Source organism: Eptesicus fuscus, chromosome 12, assembly GCF_027574615.1.
Source record: "Eptesicus fuscus isolate TK198812 chromosome 12, DD_ASM_mEF_20220401, whole genome shotgun sequence".
Lineage (NCBI taxonomy): Eukaryota > Metazoa > Chordata > Mammalia > Chiroptera > Vespertilionidae > Eptesicus > Eptesicus fuscus.
Window position 1 is genome coordinate 29,872,744 of NC_072484.1, and position 16,777 is coordinate 29,889,520.

Consider the following 16,777-nt stretch of genomic DNA (forward strand, 5'->3'; position numbering starts at 1 on the left):
AGTGAGGTAATACATATCAGCAGTTTCACATGGTCTGACATAATATATATGTGGGGATTTAGTATTTAATAAACGTAGAATTTCTTATTTGGAGGAAAAGATAATAAATGATACTGAGGCAATTAGCTAACCCTTTGGAAAAAAGTTGGTATTTTATCTTTCACCTTTTACAAAACTACATGTCAGATAAATTAGTAGCCTAAACCATATAAACAACACAAAACCATAACAGCATTAGAAAAAAATATTGGAGACTATGCTTATCATTGTAAGGGAAAGGAAGCCTTCTGGGATGAAAGCTAGAGCTATGAAGAAAAAGGCAGTCGTGTTTCTGTATCACATAGGATGTAAGTGGAAATGGTGTGTGGGAATCCCAGAAAGTGCCATTACAGGGCCTGGCGCTTCTGCTTTTCTCCTCCCTGTCCTTCTTGCTGGTTGAAATACATACATGATGGCTGGAAGTAGAATAACTGTCTCAGATATTTTTAAAAATATATTTTTTTATTGATTTCAGAGAGGAAGGGAGAGGGACAGAGAAATAGAAACATCAATGATGAGAGGGAATCATTGATCGGTTGCCTCCTGCATGTCCCCTACTGCGGATCAAGCCTGCAACCCAGGCATATGCCCTGACTGGGAATCGAACCATCACCTCCTGGTTCAACCACGAAGCCACACCGGTGGGGCGTCTCAGATCTTGAATGAACTTGGGAATGGAGGCCTTGCAAAGTGGACCAACACGACTGCAAGTCTGACCTTCTGACACTATGGAGGGCCAATCCAGCCCTGGACCAACTGTTACTGGAACTTTTATGTGAGCAAGAAACAAACCCCTCTCTTGTTTGAGCTGTGGTTATGCTGCGTGTTGTCACTCACTAATCCTAATTGATACATCTGCCCACTCCCAGGTGAAGGATTATGATTGGTGTATACCAGGAGTTCTCAACTTGACTTTTAGATTCATCCAGGGAGCTTTTAAAGAACACTAGGATCTGGGCCCCACTCCAGACCAATTACATCAAAACCTCTGGTGGTAGGATCCAGACGTAGGTATTTTTTAAAAGCTTCTCAGCTGGCCTGAATGTACGGCCAGGATGTGAAGAATTAGTTTAAGCCGATCAGGACAAACCTCTTTCCCAGTTTTTCTTGCAGTAGGAGTGGTCGTGAACCTATTTCTGGCCTGTGATACCTAAGTGGAAATCTGTTGAGACTATTTCTGGGAACACTTAGATTTCTGATAAGGAGGAGAAGATATAGTTGGGACTGTTCATTCTCCCCGCTTCCAGCTTCGAATGCAGAAGCAATGTCCAGAGCTGCAGCAGCCATATGGATAGTATGAGGCACCAAGGATGAGGATCTCAGACAACACACTAGGCTGGCAGAGTGGAAAGGGAGGGAGCCTCCATCTCAGGGGCATCTCCAAGCAGCCAAACGAATCCCAGGAACTCCTTAACTCCAAAAGCCAACAACTCTTATTTGTTTAATGAGTTTTCTGATTATTGCAGCAGAAAACATTCATAACTGAAACACACATGGGCACAGGTGCTTTGGCAGGGAGGGCACTTTCTAACATTTATCATGTGTATAAAGAATATTGAACAGGGATGTACACAGCAATATTGTTGGTAATGACCCAAACTAGAAACCACTTAAGTATCCATCAACTTGAGAAAGGCTCAATAAACTTAGCAAATTCACATTATAGAATACTATGCAGCAAAGTAGAACAATAAGTGCTCCTTCTCTAAGACATGTTATCTTAGCTCTGTAAGACACTGTGGAGTGAAAAAAGTAAATTATAAGACAGTAAATGTATAGAATATGAAACCATTTATTCTGAAGCACACACCCATACTCTAAAAGCAATATTGTATATCCCTGGCTGGTGAGGCTCAGTTGGTTGGGCATCACCCCATGCACCAAAAAAAAAAGTTGCTGGTTTGATTCCCAGTCAGGGTACATGCCTGGGTTGCAAGCTTGATCCTTGGTGGGGGGCATGCAGGAGGCAGCCGATGGATGTCTCACTCTCACATGATGTTTCTCTCTCTCCCACTCCCTTCCTCTCTCTCTAAAACTCAATAAAATATTTTTTAAAAGCCTCTTCCTTATGCATGTACACACAGAGAGAATATATAGTATTATTTTTTTAGTCCTCACTCGAGGACCTGCTTATTGATTTTAGGGAAGGGGGAGAGAGAAAAAGAGAGAGAGAGAGAGAGAGAGAGAGAGAGAGAGAGAGAGAGAGAAACATTGACTGGCTGCCTCCAATCATGCCCTGAAACTTAGGTATGTACCCTGACCAGGAATTAAACTGAAAACTTTTGGTGCACGGGACAACACTCCAAACAACTGAGCCACACCTGCAAGGGTAGAAAGAGGTTTTGAAGGAGACAGCTAACTGCCTCTGGGGATTGAGGGCTGTGGTTGGGGTGGTAGGAAACTTTGGCCTTATTTGTAATCTATACTAATAAAAGAGAAAGATGCAAATTGATTGTACCTTTGTGATGCCCACCAGCCAATCAGGAGTGAGTATGCAAATTAACCCAACAAAGATGGTGGGTTAATTTGCATACACAGGCGCCGAGCAGCCGGGGGCGGGGCCATGGCAACAATGAAGGTGTTCTGCACTGCCCCAGCAGCTCCAGGCCTCTGGGCAGCGTGGAAAGGCAGAAAGGTGGCTCCAGGCCAGAGCGAAGGCGGTGCCGGCAGCCAGGGGAAGGAAGGCCCATTCTTGCACGAATCTTCATGCATCGGGCCTCTAGTTTATAATATTTTAAAAAGGGAAATGTAATCATTTACTTACTGTCTAATTAAAAATACCCAAGCATAAAATAAAATAGGATTACAAAGGAAACTCATTATGTAGATATATAATAATGATAAAGAACCTTGTAATATAGTACTATGTATGCTATTTTATTAATGAATTAAATAATAAAATCTAGCATTGGGTCAAATAATATCACAGTAGGGATTAGAGTAAATGATATTTCAGGATACTTACCTCAACTGAAATACAGTATGAAAAATAATTTATATTAGTAACAAAGTCAAGGTAGCATTGTAATTTCATTCTACATTAATAATGAAATAAAATGCTAAATTTCAGTGAGAGGTTATGAAAATAAAGATATGATTTTTGGCCCTAGCTGGTTTGTCAGTGAATAGAGCATCCACCTGTGGACTGAAGGGTCCGGGTTCGATTCCGGTCAAGGGCACATGCCTGGGTTGCAGGTTTGATCCCCAGTGGGGGGGGGGGGGTGCAGGAGGCAGCTGATCAATGATTCTCTCTCATTATTGATATTTCTATCTCTCTCTCTCTCTCCCTTTCTCTCTGAAATCAATAAATCTATATATATTAAAAATATATATTATTTTTGAATTTTCTCCATCCAAGTTCATTGTACTGATTTGTATTCATGGACACCTGAATGCTCTTTGGACTCCAGGTTAGGACCCCTGTACTAGATGATGTGTAAGCCTAGGAAACTGACATTCAGTTCACCCAGCCTCACACTGAACACTCATATGTGCTCCAAAAGAGCTACAAGGAACAATCAAGATGGTTTAAACTTCCTCCCCAACCCAAAAGATTGGCTAAGGAACTTTTCAAGGGTTCTGACTAAATTTCCCCATTCTCAGGCAGTATCGGTGAATTCATCAAGGCCAGGAGAACTCACCAAGCTCACAGGGAGAACACAATGTCCTTCAATGATGGTCTTGTTACCAATTGGGGTTACTGGCTGGGACCTTGGTTCTTTTCATCGAGGCAGAAAAGATTTTAAGGTCAACGAAAATAAAAGTAAAGCAAAATGGGGCTTACAGAAGATACATTCCAAATGAGGAGCAGGCCAGTCGAGAGGGCGTGGGAGCCAGCAGTGGCTGAGCTGCTTTAGCTCACTGGGAAGTCAGAGAAAAGGGGGCTTTGGAGACAGGTTCAGGGGTTAGTCTGGGAGGAGCTGTAGCTATCCATTTCTCCCCTGCTTGCAAGTCTCATGGGGTCCCTCAGAGATTGGGGGATACTGCCTGTGGAGGAAGGAAAGGGGAAAAGGAATGGCATGGGTCTGCTCCTTAGGGACGGAGTGAGAGAGAGCAGAGAAGCTCCAAATTTCTGGGCTAGAAAGGGGGATTTTCTGGGTGGGGCTTTTCACATGCATTCAGGGGAGATTGACAGAAACTATCTTTCTTCTGGGCATGCCCTTATCTATAATGCCTACGGGAAAACCCACAGAGGGCGGGGTCAAAACCAAAGGCACATTTTACTGTAATTAGTCCAGGGCCCTGGAAAGGTCACATTGGCGTTGAGGTCATGTCATTTTCCTCCGGGCTTGCGCCAAGAACCGCTGGCTCCGAGCCTGCCTGCTGGCGGTCTGCTGGGCCGCCCGTAGAGAGGGGTCCGAAGGCAATGTAGGTCCGACCCCTGCTCCGGGGGCACACATACCAACGATGGCCACCCCGTTCTCCTTCGTGGACCCCAGGGCAGGCCTCACCCCCGCCGCTCCTGTCTAACTTCCTACCCAACAGCCATCTCCTCTGCTGGAGTCAATCGGTGCCCTTCATCAGTCCCTGTCGCCCTGCTGACAGCCGCCTGTGTCTCACCTCCGTATTCCATTCCGGTCTTCGTTTGCTAATCATAAACTCTGATGTTATCCTTTCACGTTATGTTGAAGTTTCAATGTAAATTAAATACAGAAAAAAAGCAATAAAGAAAGCGGCTGCGTGTTCCGCCAGTCTCCTGGGGAGGGGGTAAGCAGAAGAGAACGGAAGGGAAAGGCGAGAAGTGTGCGGGGGAGCTGGTTGGGGGAACAGCGAACCCTCCAGGGTCCTGGGACTGACCGGAAGTCAGGGTGCCGAGCCGCTCAGGCTTCTGCGTCACTTCCGTCGCGACTTCCTGCGATGAACATGGCGGCTCTCAGCAGTGTCCGCTGGCTGACCCGAGTGAGGCGGGAAGCGGGCCAGGCCGGGCCGGGCCGGGCGGGCGGGGGGGGTCGGCGGGGTTTCCCCCGGCTCACCGCGGTGTTCCGGGCGAGGGTCCAGGCCGACCTCACACACAGGCTGTGTCTCTTCGCAGGCGCTGGTCGCCGCCCCGAACCCAGGGGCATGGAGGGGCCTGGGCACTTCGGCCGTTTCGCACTCCGTCTCGCGGAGCCAGGTAAGCGCAAGGCCCGCTCGGGCCTCGCCCCCTCCCGCCCCCTCCCCGGCCCCCCAGCCCTCCCCTCTCCCGGGCTTCTGTTCCCACTCTCGCACCGTCTCTGATGGCCCCGGTCGCAGGCCGAGGACGTGAAGGTGGAGGGCGCCTTTCCTGTGACCATGGTGCCGGGAGACGGCGTGGGGCCCGAACTGATGCATGCTGTCAAGGAGGTGTTCAAGGCGAGTTGCCTGGGGCAATCAGCGGCAGGGACGATGGGGTGGGGGGCGGTTTGGAAAGAACTTCTTTGATCCCGACCCTGTAATTTTTGGGACCTGTCTCTGAAGGCTGCCAGTGTCCCAGTGGAGTTTCAGGAGCATTACCTGAGCGAGGTGCAGAACATGGCTTCTGAGGAGAAGCTGGAGCAAGTTCTGAGTTCCATGAAGGACAACAAGGTGGCCCTCATTGGTATGTGTGCCCTCTTCCCTGTGTGTCATTTAAAATCAAATGAAACAAATATTCATTCAGCTTCCCTCTACGCATATGACCTCATGAACTCTCCCTGAGCTCCCATCGGTTCGGGACCATTGGTTCCCGCAGGAATTCGGCGTCTGTCATGGGGCTACACCATGGGTCGTCGTCAAGTCTTGTTAGTTGTGTTTATAGAATGCCACTCTGGCCACCTCTTTTCTGTCTTCTCTCTGCTTCCCTCCTTGAATCTCCTCATTCGATTTTTTGGTTGCCAGTTCTGTCCCTGCAGTCCATTTTCTGCATCTCTTCTCTTGGAAAGAGCAGCATGACTTTGCCAGGCCCAGCCTTAGCATAGGACAGTAAGTTCTCCGTGACTCTCAGCTTTTCTGCCTTCATTTCCACAGCACTTGTTCTGTGCTATGGACTAGGCTGTGTTAGTGTCCAAATGTATGTGCTACCTGGATTTATGCTGTTCCTTCTGCCCAGAATGTTCTGATGCTACCTGTCAAAATCCTCCTCACTCACTGTATTGGTCTCCCAGGACTGCCATAACCAATTATCACACAACTGGTGGCTTAAAATAACAGAAATTTTATTCTTTCACAGTTCTGGAGGTCAGAATTCCAAAGTTAAGGTTTTGACAGGGCTCTCTCTGAAGGCTTAGAGGAGAAATCTTCCTTGGCTCTTCCAGCTCCTGGTGTTCCTTGGCTTGTAGATGCATCACTCCAATCTCTGCCTCTGACTTCATCTGGCTTTTTCCTCTCTGTGTCTGTGTATCTATTTCTACTCCTTTTTTTTTGTATAAGGGCTTGTCATTGGATTTTGGGCCCACCCTAATCCAAGTTGATTTCATCTCAAGATCCTTAATTATATCTGCAAACGCTATTTCTTTTTTTTTCTCCTAACACTTTCTTAAATAAGGTCACATTTATAGGTTGAGGTATAGACATATCATATTGGGGGTTACTGTTCAATCTACTACACTCACTTTACCTAAGTTCTGGCTGAAGTGCCAGTCATTCCGTGATATTTCCTGATATTACCGCAGGGAATTTCTTTCTGTGTTTCTATGTATGTCATTAAGATTCTTTCCCATGGGTTTTTATTTATTTATTTTAAAATATACTTAAAAAATTTTTTTTTATTGATTTCAGAGAGGAAGGGAGAGGGAGAGAGAGAGAGAAATATCAATGATGAGAGTCATTGTTCAGCTGCCTCCTGCACGCCCCCTACTGGGGATCGAGCCTGCAACCCAAGCATGTGCCCTTGACTGGAATCGAACCTGGGACCCTTCAGTCCGCAGGCCGGCACTCCATCCACTGAGCCAAACTGTCTAGGGTTTCTCCCATGGTTTTTAAAAACCATGTCCTTTATATTATCTGTCTTCCTCACTATATTGTTTGTCCCTTGGGGGCAGGAGGTATGTGTTGTGTTTTTGGTTGATATACCTAGTACCTTTCTTACACTTAGTCCATACTCAATGATTGTTGGTTGAGAAAATGTCAAATAGGTAGACACAGAAACATCAAGAAAGGTCACAGATCCCTTAGCATTGTTTCTCAACATATTAAACCCAGGTTCTTTGATAACATGAAAAAAATCTTCTGTCTTCCTTTTAGGTCACTTTGAGGTTTCAACATACATGTGATTAAAAATAAAACAGTGTTAGACAAAATGTTTCTGGTTTTAACTGCATTATTCTCCTTTGCCCCATCCCTCCAGAGAAGTTTAAGGGTCACTGATCGGGAGTGGGAGATGGGAGTCTGGGTTGCATTCTGTCACTGAGGGGATTGGACAGTGATCTGAGTTTCCTTGGGTTTGGCTTGTGCCTGACATTTCCCCACTCCTGCAACTTTGTTTGTGCAGGAAAGATCCACACCCCGATGGAGTATAAGGGGGATCTAGCCTCCTATGATATGAGACTGAGGTAAGTGGTGGGGGCAATGGGTCAGACGGATTCTGGGGCTCCAGGCACAATGTTGATGGCTCTGTCCCACCCCAGGCGTAAGTTGGACTTGTTTGCCAATGTAGTCCATGTGAAGTCACTTTCTGGGTACAAGACTCGACACAACAATCTAGATCTGGTGATCATTCGAGAGCAGACAGAAGGGGAGTACAGCTCTCTGGAACATGAGGTGAGGTCCTAGAAATTGGGGAGCACAGGGGTGAAGGTGGGAGAGAGGCATAGCTCCTTCCTTTCTTTCCAGTATCACTCAGCTATTTCTCTCTTCCTACCCAGAGTGCAAAGGGTGTGATTGAATGCTTGAAGATTATCACTCGAACCAAATCTCAACGGATTGCAAAATTCGCCTTTGACTATGCCACTAAGAAGGGGCGGAACAAGGTCACGGCTGTTCACAAGGCGAACATCATGTGAGGGACATGGCTTTGCGTGGGGTAGGTTCCTGGGAAGGTAGTCCCCTGCGCTCTCTTGGCTGAATCTGTTCCCTTTGGCCCATGTACAGGAAACTTGGGGATGGGTTGTTTCTGCAGTGCTGTGAGGAAATTGCTGAACTGTACCCCAAAATCAAGTTTGAGACAATGATCATAGACAACTGTTGCATGCAGGTAAGGCTCTCCTTATGTGTGCACTCTCTCAGTGCTGAGGGAGGGCAGGCAGTGGAATTTACTTCTCTTCTCCATGCCCACATTTCTCCCTGCCAGCTGGTGCAGAATCCTTACCAGTTTGATGTGCTGGTGATGCCCAATCTCTATGGGAACATTATTGACAATCTAGCTGCTGGCTTGGTTGGGGGAGCTGGTGTGGTACCTGGTGAGAGCTACAGTGCAGAGTATGCGGTCTTTGAGATGGTGAGTGAGGTCACCTCCTCTAGTTCTGTGTGTCCTTCTTCTGACCTCAGGTTCCCCCTGGTAGTTTCATCCCATGCCTCCTCTCAGTGTACCTGGCCTAACCTCTTTTCCTTGATCTTAGTTTCTGCATGTCTGCTCCCAGTGACTCTGGCCTGCCCTTCTTTTCACAGGGTGCCCGGCACCCATTTGCCCAGGCAGTGGGCAGAAATATAGCCAACCCCACAGCCATGCTTCTGTCAGCTTCCAACATGCTGCGACACCTCAAGTAGGTTGTGGTGGGCTGGAGGAGGAGGCCAGGTGGTGAGAGGGAGCACAGGTGGTGAAATTGGGGCCTGATGAAAGGGGAAATCTCAAATTGTTCCTCTCTACATTGACAGTCTAGAATATCACTCCAACATGATTGCAGATGCAGTGAAGAAGGTGATCAAAGTTGGCAAGGTAAGTTAGAAAGGCTGTGGGGTTCAAGGCCTCAGAACTACTCTCTGGGTAACCTGAATTGGGGTCTCCTTTCCCTATAGGTCCCCAGAACATCTGCTCTCTGATCTTGCCCGTCCCTCTCAGGGCTGCTCTTCACCTCTCCTTTCTTGGCTGTTTCATCCTCTAGATCAGCGGTCACCAACCAGTGTCTGCGGACCACTGGTGGTCCGTGAGGTCCGAAAGGTTGGCGACCATTGCTCTAGATCTCTTTTGCCTTTCAGTTCCCATCTGCTATTCCCTTTCCTGCTCCATCCATTGGCTCTTTAATGGACATCTTTTATTAGTTTTTAATCCTCACCTGAGGACATGCTGAGAAAGATCGATTACTCTTACACGCCCCAACCGGGGATCAAACCTGCAACCCAGGTATGTGCCCTGATTGGGAATCAAACCGGCAACCTTTTGGTGCACAGGACAATGCTCAATCAACTGAGCCACTCCGGCCAGGCTTATTGGGCATCTTAATGCTGAATTTGTAGCTCTCTATCTAGGGGGAGCGGATGGGGATGGAGGAGCAGAGGGAGGTAGCAGGCAGGATGAGGCTAGGGTGTCAGTCACCTTCTCCACCCTGGAAGCCCATCCTCGTTTGCATCCCCTTGCCATTTTCTTCCTTCTACTTGTCTCCAGGGCATCTCATCCTGTCTCCAGTCTACATTTCCTATCTTCTCTCCTGCTCAGCCTCCCATCCATTCTGTCCAGGTTGCATTATCGCTCTAGTAGTGACTCTGGCCCTCAGAAGACCTGAGTGGACAAGTCCATGTTCTTGCAAACCTAGCAACCTTCTTGCATCTGCTGCATTGTCTTCTTTCTGGCTGTTATCCCATCTTGGACTTCCATTTCCATCAGTGCCCTACCCCACTTCATGGGCTCTCTTCTCTTCTTTCCCACGGCTATTGCCGGTGGTGGCTGTAGGTGCGGACACGAGACATGGGCGGCTACAGCACCACAACCGACTTCATCCAGTCCGTCATCGGCCACCTGCACCCCTATGGGGGCTAGAGCCCCCTAATTCCCTTCAACCTCACGAGGACCATACTACCTACATCTCCCTTCAGTACAGTGGACCAGAGAAGAGCCCTTAAACCTCTAGACCATAATCACCTGGGCAGAGCCTAGGTTATCCTGGGGCTGGCTTCCTGAGGGAAACTAATGGGGGGAGGGTAGGGATGGGTCTAGGTCACAGGGGTGATGACAATTCTCCCCCACAGGTTCGAACTCCTGACATGGGTGGCTATGCCACCTGCCGAGACTTCACTGAGGCTGTCATTGATGCCCTGTCCCAACCACACCCATGTAAAGGTGTTAAATAAAACATAAATCAACTCGTTGTGAATTTTCTTTTATTGGGACACAGGGGGTGGGTAACTTGGTGGTTATACCCCACCAGGGTACTGTCCATTCTAATCCTCCTGGGCTAGCTTTAGGAGCTTTTTCTTTTTCTTGGAGCTCTTGTTGCTAGCAGCCTCTTCAGGTCCACTGCTGAGAGGTTCCTCCTTCAAAGAGAGTTTCCTCTTTTTCTTGAGAACACTCCTGTTTGCTGCCTCTTCGGGTTCACTAACGGGTTCTGGTTTGGTTAAGGATTTCTTCCTCTTGGGAAGATTTCCATTGTTAGCTGTCTCAAGATCATTATTAACAAACTCCTCCGTGGAAAAAGATTTCCTTTTCTTGGGTTTGGGTAAAGAAACAGGTGGGACTTCTGTTCCATTCTCCTGAGGAATCTCCTGGAGCTTTTGCTTTTTCTTCTTTTTAGGTTTTTCATTTGTTTCCTAAAGGGGGAAATGGGCATGAAACCGTGTCCCTCACTGTATCAACACTCCCAGCCCCCACCCCACTCGAGTTCTAGCAATTAAGTAGGGCAGGAAAACTGGTGGAAATGCCCTAAAGTTGTCCCATGTTTCTGGGATGGTATTTATATGGATAGAATTCTGGAAATCCGCCCCAAAGGTGACTCCCACTTAAAGGCGGGGAGGTAATTATTTAAGCCCGTAAGAGAAAACCCCACCATGTTGGTCACAGTAAAACCACCATGCCTAGTTCCATAGGGGACCCTGAAATACTGTTTGACAAACTGGGCGCTATGAAAATCCCAGGGAAGACACACAGCCGAGAACCAAGAACAAACAGCAGGAATTCACACTACCCCCAGTTGAGGACTCCTGGCAGGCAGCCGAGGACAGAACACACTTGCCCAGGGAACCAGTGTGCTACAACCAGCTCTCTGGGCTCTTGAACAAGTTCTCTCAGCACCTATCTCCTTCCTATAGGATCAAGAGGCAGTTTTAGAGGTTTCAAGTCCTTGTTTCAGTCCAAAGGCCTGGACTCAAGACTATGACTTTGAGGTCACATCCTTTGTTCTACAGTTGAAAATCCTACAACCCAGGATTTTCACTCAGGATCTGCCTACTTACTGACCTCACACTCCTCTGGTGTACTGCTGCTGTTTTCTGGAGATGCAAGGGCAATCGCAGCCAGCCGTTTCTTTTCCTTCTTCAAGCGTTTCTTCTCCTGTTTCTCCAGCTTTCTAGTAATCTCAGCAGCCGCTTCCTCTGCCTGGCCAAAGAAAAGTGCTGAAAGGCTCTGAAGCCCTCTGACCTAACAGAGGTTTCCCTCCTGGCTACATTGGATCAGGCTCATTAAATCAGTTTTTTGCCTCCACTCTACAAGGTCAGGCTAAGACAGTTCATCACCTCCAACAGCTAGCTATGCAAAGCCCCACCTAGCAAAGCCCAAACTGACCTGTACCATCGCCTCCTTCATGACCTCCAGATTCTTTCGTGGAATCACTCCAGTCTCATAGAAGGATAGCCGCTCTTCCACTTGTTCTCGAAGCTTCTCCCCAAATACACTTGTGGGTACCTCTGGTTGTGTGTGTGTGGGTAAACAAAGCCTGTCAGCTCCTAAAGGGTCAAACTACTCATCCCCAGTATTTCCTCTACCCTCAGCTTCACTCAGACCCAAAGTATCAACACTCACTAGGTGAACTGCTGTTGACGAAAAATGTTACCATCATTGTAGAAGCTAAGGTATCCAGTCCCCCACTCCCTCCCAGCCCCTTCTTCACAAATGCCATTCCCTCACCCATACCAGAGAAGCAATCAATTCGCGAGGCAATACTGCATTTGTTTGCCAGGTATCGGGAGATGCGGCCTTTGTTCTTGGCAGCTGCTCGGCCAATGAAGGTGGAGTGGAAAATGAGTCCATATTTTGGGGTGTTACCCCTTGTCTTCAGGGCTCTGGGAGAATAATATTCAGTGGAGAGTTTACAACCAGAAATTTCAACCCTATTAGCCAAGGCAGCTCCTCCCCTCCCCTTTCCCTCAATCTCCAGAGTGAGCCTTAGGCTGGGGTGGGTCTAACCCACTTCATGCCAACCCACAGCTCCCAAGGCAGAAGGCATCCAATGTCGCTGACCTGGAAACTTGGTCCCTTTGCTGGGCCCTGGGAATCACTCAGACACCAGGACAGGCCATCACCCCCATAGCAGAGGCCTGTATAGGTCAGGATGCCCTGGTTAGCCATCACTGTGATTCCCCAAACAAGTAGTGGACACCAGAAGTGGCACCTGAGTGCGGGCAGGTGCCCTCACTGGTACCTGAACAGGGCCTTTTCAGCCCCAAGGATCTGCACGGTGGATGCTGGATACTTGGCCAGGTTGGTGAGGCTGCCAGCATGAGCAATGAGACGTGCGCCTACCTGGAGAAGGATTCAAGGAATTAGTCACAGAAGCTGGATATGCCAACCTACCAGCTGCATAATCCTGCCTTACCTCTGCCCATCAAGTGCACGGGGAAAACACGGTGGATCAAGAAACACAGCAGTATGGATATATAACCGTAACATTCTTTATCCCCCCATGTTTGTTTCCCATGACTCACCGCTTCCCCAATGAGGGCCGACAGGCTGGGGGCCACTTGGCTCATCTTGGATCGCAGGTAAGTGTGCAGACTCTGGCGGTACTCTGACAAAGACACCACACGACTGGAGAAGCTTTCAATGTTTATCAAGTCAATGGCTGATATGTCCATGCCTGAAGGACACCAAGTAGGAACGTAAGGGCCAGATAGTCAGAGTCCCATACCTTATTTTGGCTGCCAGGCTCTGTACTGACCCATAGAGGACCGTGAGGCGTCCAGAATAGCCTTAGCCTTGGCCCCATCCATTGTTAGTTCCTCCAGCTCCTCCAACTTTTCTTCATTCAGCTCCTTTCGGTTTCCAATGAACTGAGCGACACGGCAGTATGTAGCATTGTCATTGATTATCTTCACCAGCTCAGGAAAGTGATACCCATACCACTCCCTGCAAAGAGCAACAATCACTCCCTGGCTGAACTGCCACGTATCAAATAAAGCTATAGCCACCATCTACTCCTTGCCCAGAGGAAGTGAAAACAAGTCAGATCCCAAACCTCCTTGACTCAATGTCTCCCCATTCACAATTCAGACCAGACAAAGAGCCTGAGCTGAGGTGTATATGGGGCAGGTTTACTCTGCCTCCTATTTCTGTACAGTCAGTGTAAGCACACAGCCTGTGGTAAGCACCAGGAGGCCCAGCCCCACCCCAGCCCCACCCCACCCTGTTCTGCCCACAGAAGCCAGTCCTCATCTCAGGATCCAAACTGAGCTAGGCCATTCCTCCCCTTACCTGACACGCATGGAGAAGGTATTGATGTCCTTATCCAGCTGGTCCAGGAGGCTAATGGACTGTATAATCATATTGTCCACCCGGTTCACATTAAACTTAACTTTGGCCCGAGAATAGCTGTGTCCCAACCCCAGCTGGGCTTTACAAGCAGACACATCAGTCAGGCCCTTCACCAGGTTGTGGAAGTGCAGACGAACTCCTGGAGGAGGGCAAGACTATGAGCAAGGGAAGGCTCTGAGCTAGCTCCTGCACCCACAGGCAACAGCCAAGCAGGACAGCTACCCAGAAGCAACCCTAGGCACCCTGTTTCCAGAACCCTCCTCAATTAGGTCAAAAATGGCATAAATGTTAACGGATGGTCTCACCTCGAAGAATCTCAGCTATCACACCTCCAGTCTGGCAGTTGTACCCTAACTCCTCTTGTATAGCAGCACCAATCTTGGGGTCCCCAACCCCCAGGAGCACTTTCTTCTTTTTGGTTGGCAGGTAAGTTTCCAAGAACAGGCGGAGGTCCTCATGAACAATACCTCAGGGCAAAAAAACAGAGCTCCCACTAACAGACTGCTTAAATCACAAAAGGGATCCTGTCACTTCAACTGTTGACAGACAGACCACTGGTCCAGCAGAGCATGCTGGGATGGTGTGCCTAGATCCCCCCCCCCCGCTTTTGGCTTTGCTCAGAAGCATAGAGACATCAGTGATTGCACTCAGGGGATTGACAGATTCAAGTCATCACTGCAAAGCCTGCATTAACCACGGGAAGTATAGAACTCAGGTATAACAGTACAAGTGGAAATGCATAACTGAAAGCTTAAGACATACCCTGGAGCATGAAAATATTTAGTTCCCAATCTGCTTTCTGGGACCAAAAGGTCTAAGACTGCACGCTGGACTACGTGCTTTAAATATAACATTTAGCCTACCATACCTCCCTCCCCTCGATATTGAGCTCTGTTAAGACTACTCTAAGTTACATCCTGTACACACCAAATGCTACCCAGAACGTATCAGATTTAGAACAAATTAGCCGAGGAAAGGCAAATACTATCACAAGCTCCCTAGGAAAAGGAACCAGACAATGGCAGGACCTATTGGCCAATCTTCCTGAACTACCCGGAGGTAGCTTCCTCACCTTCAGACACAGCATTGACATTTTCCAAGGCAACCTGGGATGAGGCAAAGGGACAAAAGGCCACGAGACGAACGATGTTGTGGAACTTGCCCAGATTGAGCACGCACTCCTCCACCTGGGGGAACGGAAGGAGGGGAGAAAGGGTAAGTGCCTTCCTTCCTTCGCTCTTGCCTGTAGGCGCAGTAAAGCGGCGGTTCTCAGCCCTGGTCACACATAAGAGCTGACTGAACGCTTAAGGGAATGGACCTATCATGGACCCTAAATCCCGGTTCTGCTTCGTCGGTACAGGGTGGGAGAATTCTAAATGATCCTAAGGCGATTCTAATCACTGAGGCAGGTAAGGACCCTCTGCAAAGGCGCTTTCCGGCTCAGCGCATACCCCAACGCGCGCGGTCGGCCACGTGGGAGCGCGCGGTGCATGCTGGGGTCGTGGCGGCCCGAGAGCCCACCGCTTCCACCCACCTGCGGCTGCAGCAGGCTGATCTCCTCCACCTCCTTCAGCGCCAGCAGCGTGTAGCCGACCGCGTGCTCGAACAGCACGTGCAGCAGCACCTGGGAAGGAAGCCGGGGCGTCAGCGTCAGTGCGGCCCTCGCGTCTACCCGGCCCCACCCCCCACGGCAGGCCCAAGCTCCGGCCAGGGCTCAGGCCCGAACCCAGGCCCGAACCCAGGCCCAAACCGCGGCCTTCACCGGGCTCGCACACCATAACCACTCCTCACCATGGCGCCCGCTCCTGGCCCGGCTCGCAATGCGGCGAGCGGGCTCTGGCGCGCGGAACCAGGCTCCGGAAGCCCCGCCCCTGATCCCCGCTGGCCAATCAGAGGCCGGGGACGATACCTTTCCGAGCTTCCGGAGGGGTCCGCCGTGTGGTATCTCCCGGCGGGCACGGGGGTGGCGCGAGTGCAGGCGGGTGGCTGCTTCCGGCCTCTGCAGCAGCGCTCGCGGGCAGGCGGGCGCGGTTGCAGGGGACGCGTGGGCCTGGGCCGAGCCTTGTAGGCTGTAAAACAGTTTGGAAAAACGCTTTTCTGGCTAATAGTCCAGGCCCTCATGTTCTCATCATATAAATGGCGGGCCGCAGAGCTAGGTGAAATGCAGACTGGAGGCCCTGCACAGGAAACGGATGCCGAGCTCGCTTTCCGCAGCGCAGGTGACCTCGGGCCCCAGACACCTCCCTGCGCCCCACACCTTCTGGACCCCTTCATCCCCGCCTCCCACTGAGGGCCGACCCGCCTAGGAGGCCCGAGGGCCGCGCTCCCTTTCTTCACCGGAACGGAAGCGGGGCCTGGGGCATTCTGGCGCCGACCCTAAGGAAACGACACTTCTGGTGGCTGGTTTTCTGCTTTTAAATAGTATTTTGTGTATTCCTTTTAAAAAAAAAAATGAGGGTGGCAGGCGATAAAGTGGAAAAGAAAGACGATCCCACCTTTTTCTAGGTCGGTTCTTGTTCCCCTTGAGCAGAACACACCTTTTGCTCGAACACGTGTTGCTTGCCCCTTTGAAGGGCCCTTAAGTCTTTTCTTTTTTAAAAAAATATTTTTTTTATTGATTTTAGAGAGTAAGGGAGAGGGAGAAAGATAGAAACACCAATGACGAGAGAAAATCATTGATCGGTTGCCTCCTGCACGCCCCAGAGCCCATAACCCCAGCATGGTGCCCCAACCGAGAAATCAAGCCGCGACCTCCTTCCTGGTTCATAGGTCTAGGCTCAACCACTGAGCCACGCCCACCGGGTTAAAGAGATTTGTTTGTTTTTAAACTTAAAAAAAACATATTTCAGAGAGGGAGAGAGAAACAAAAATGATGAGAGAAAATCATTGATCGGCTGCCTCCTGCACCCTCCCTACTGGGGATGGAGCTCGCAACCCCCGCATGTTTCCTTGACCGGAGTCGAACCCTGATCCTTCCTTCAGTCCGCAGGCGATGCTCTGTCCACTGAGCCAAACCAGCTAGGGCTAAAGGTGGTTTTTTTTCTAAAGTTTTTTTTTTTTTTTAATTCCCATACAGAAGTACATTTATAAACTTAATATATTTTATTTTCTTCTTAAGCAATTAAGTTACTTCACAAAATCCAATTACTGAGTTCACTCTCCCCCCCCCCCCCCCAATATTGGCCAGTT

The 16,777-nt window shown here is 49.2% G+C and overlaps 2 protein-coding genes and 5 non-coding genes across 10 annotated transcripts; 1 reads left to right on the plus strand and 6 right to left on the minus strand.

The window, feature by feature from the left end:
* Positions 1 to 4,862: 4,862 nt before the first annotated feature.
* IDH3B (isocitrate dehydrogenase (NAD(+)) 3 non-catalytic subunit beta) lies at positions 4,863 to 10,209 on the plus strand. 3 transcript variants are annotated; one of them, XR_003617323.2, is made up of 13 exons: positions 4,863 to 4,938; positions 5,072 to 5,152; positions 5,272 to 5,370; positions 5,476 to 5,596; positions 7,466 to 7,526; positions 7,602 to 7,734; positions 7,839 to 7,972; positions 8,065 to 8,167; positions 8,264 to 8,410; positions 8,581 to 8,675; positions 8,788 to 8,848; positions 9,800 to 10,003; positions 10,096 to 10,209. XR_003617323.2 is itself a non-coding variant. In XM_008141010.3 (12 exons), exons 1-12 carry the CDS (start codon positions 4,897 to 4,899, stop codon positions 9,884 to 9,886), a joined length of 1,164 nt encoding a protein of 387 aa, XP_008139232.1. In that variant the 5' UTR covers positions 4,863 to 4,896; the 3' UTR covers positions 9,887 to 10,209. The 3 variants fall into 3 exon arrangements, 2 of the variants coding, with proteins under 2 accessions (XP_008139232.1, XP_008139231.1); XM_008141010.3 differs by having other exon boundaries at positions 9,800 to 10,209; XM_008141009.3 differs by lacking the exon at positions 9,800 to 10,003.
* Positions 10,210 to 10,216: 7 nt separating this feature from the next.
* On the minus strand, positions 10,217 to 15,428 carry NOP56 (NOP56 ribonucleoprotein). Of its 2 annotated transcripts, none has more exons than XM_008141008.3 (12): positions 15,380 to 15,428; positions 15,123 to 15,212; positions 14,661 to 14,775; positions 13,894 to 14,055; positions 13,529 to 13,727; positions 12,996 to 13,183; positions 12,763 to 12,914; positions 12,480 to 12,580; positions 11,972 to 12,120; positions 11,624 to 11,745; positions 11,300 to 11,437; positions 10,217 to 10,653 (listed from the first exon to the last, which is right to left on the minus strand). In XM_008141008.3, the coding sequence occupies exons 1-12, from the start codon at positions 15,380 to 15,382 to the stop codon at positions 10,288 to 10,290; spliced, it is 1,785 nt and encodes a 594-aa protein (XP_008139230.1). In that variant the 5' UTR covers positions 15,383 to 15,428; the 3' UTR covers positions 10,217 to 10,287. The 2 variants fall into 2 exon arrangements, with proteins under 2 accessions (XP_008139230.1, XP_054579654.1); XM_054723679.1 differs by having other exon boundaries at positions 11,966 to 12,120; positions 15,364 to 15,387.
* On the minus strand, positions 11,509 to 11,579 carry LOC114231454 (small nucleolar RNA SNORD57). Its single transcript, XR_003617413.1, has one exon. It is a non-coding gene; the product is annotated as a small nucleolar RNA SNORD57 (small nucleolar RNA).
* LOC114231455 (small nucleolar RNA SNORD56) lies at positions 11,832 to 11,902 on the minus strand. Its single transcript, XR_003617414.1, has one exon. It is a non-coding gene; the product is annotated as a small nucleolar RNA SNORD56 (small nucleolar RNA).
* LOC114231472 (small nucleolar RNA SNORD86) lies at positions 12,331 to 12,416 on the minus strand. The gene has a single exon (XR_003617427.2). It is a non-coding gene; the product is annotated as a small nucleolar RNA SNORD86 (small nucleolar RNA).
* Positions 13,303 to 13,434, minus strand: LOC114231463 (small nucleolar RNA SNORA51). The gene has a single exon (XR_003617421.1). It is a non-coding gene; the product is annotated as a small nucleolar RNA SNORA51 (small nucleolar RNA).
* On the minus strand, positions 14,202 to 14,269 carry LOC114231474 (small nucleolar RNA SNORD110). The gene has a single exon (XR_003617429.1). It is a non-coding gene; the product is annotated as a small nucleolar RNA SNORD110 (small nucleolar RNA).
* Positions 15,429 to 16,777: the final 1,349 nt, after the last annotated feature.

Excerpts from the sequence above, each read along its gene's own strand:
- NOP56 (XM_054723679.1), bottom strand. Across the intron at positions 11,746-11,965 it reads TGATTGCTTCTCTGGTATGG|AGGTACCCACAAGTGTATTT; the intron begins GTGAGGGAATGG and ends ACACACAACCAG. Across the intron at positions 10,654-11,299 it reads GTACACCAGAGGAGTGTGAG|GAAACAAATGAAAAACCTAA; the intron begins GTCAGTAAGTAG and ends TTCCCCCTTTAG.
- IDH3B (XM_008141009.3), top strand. The coding sequence starts at position 4,897 with ATGAACATGGCGGCTCTCAGCAGTGTCCGCTGGCTGACCCGA. Across the intron at positions 5,597-7,465 it reads CAACAAGGTGGCCCTCATTG|GAAAGATCCACACCCCGATG; the intron begins GTATGTGTGCCC and ends TTGTTTGTGCAG. Across the intron at positions 7,735-7,838 it reads ACAGCTCTCTGGAACATGAG|AGTGCAAAGGGTGTGATTGA; the intron begins GTGAGGTCCTAG and ends CTTCCTACCCAG.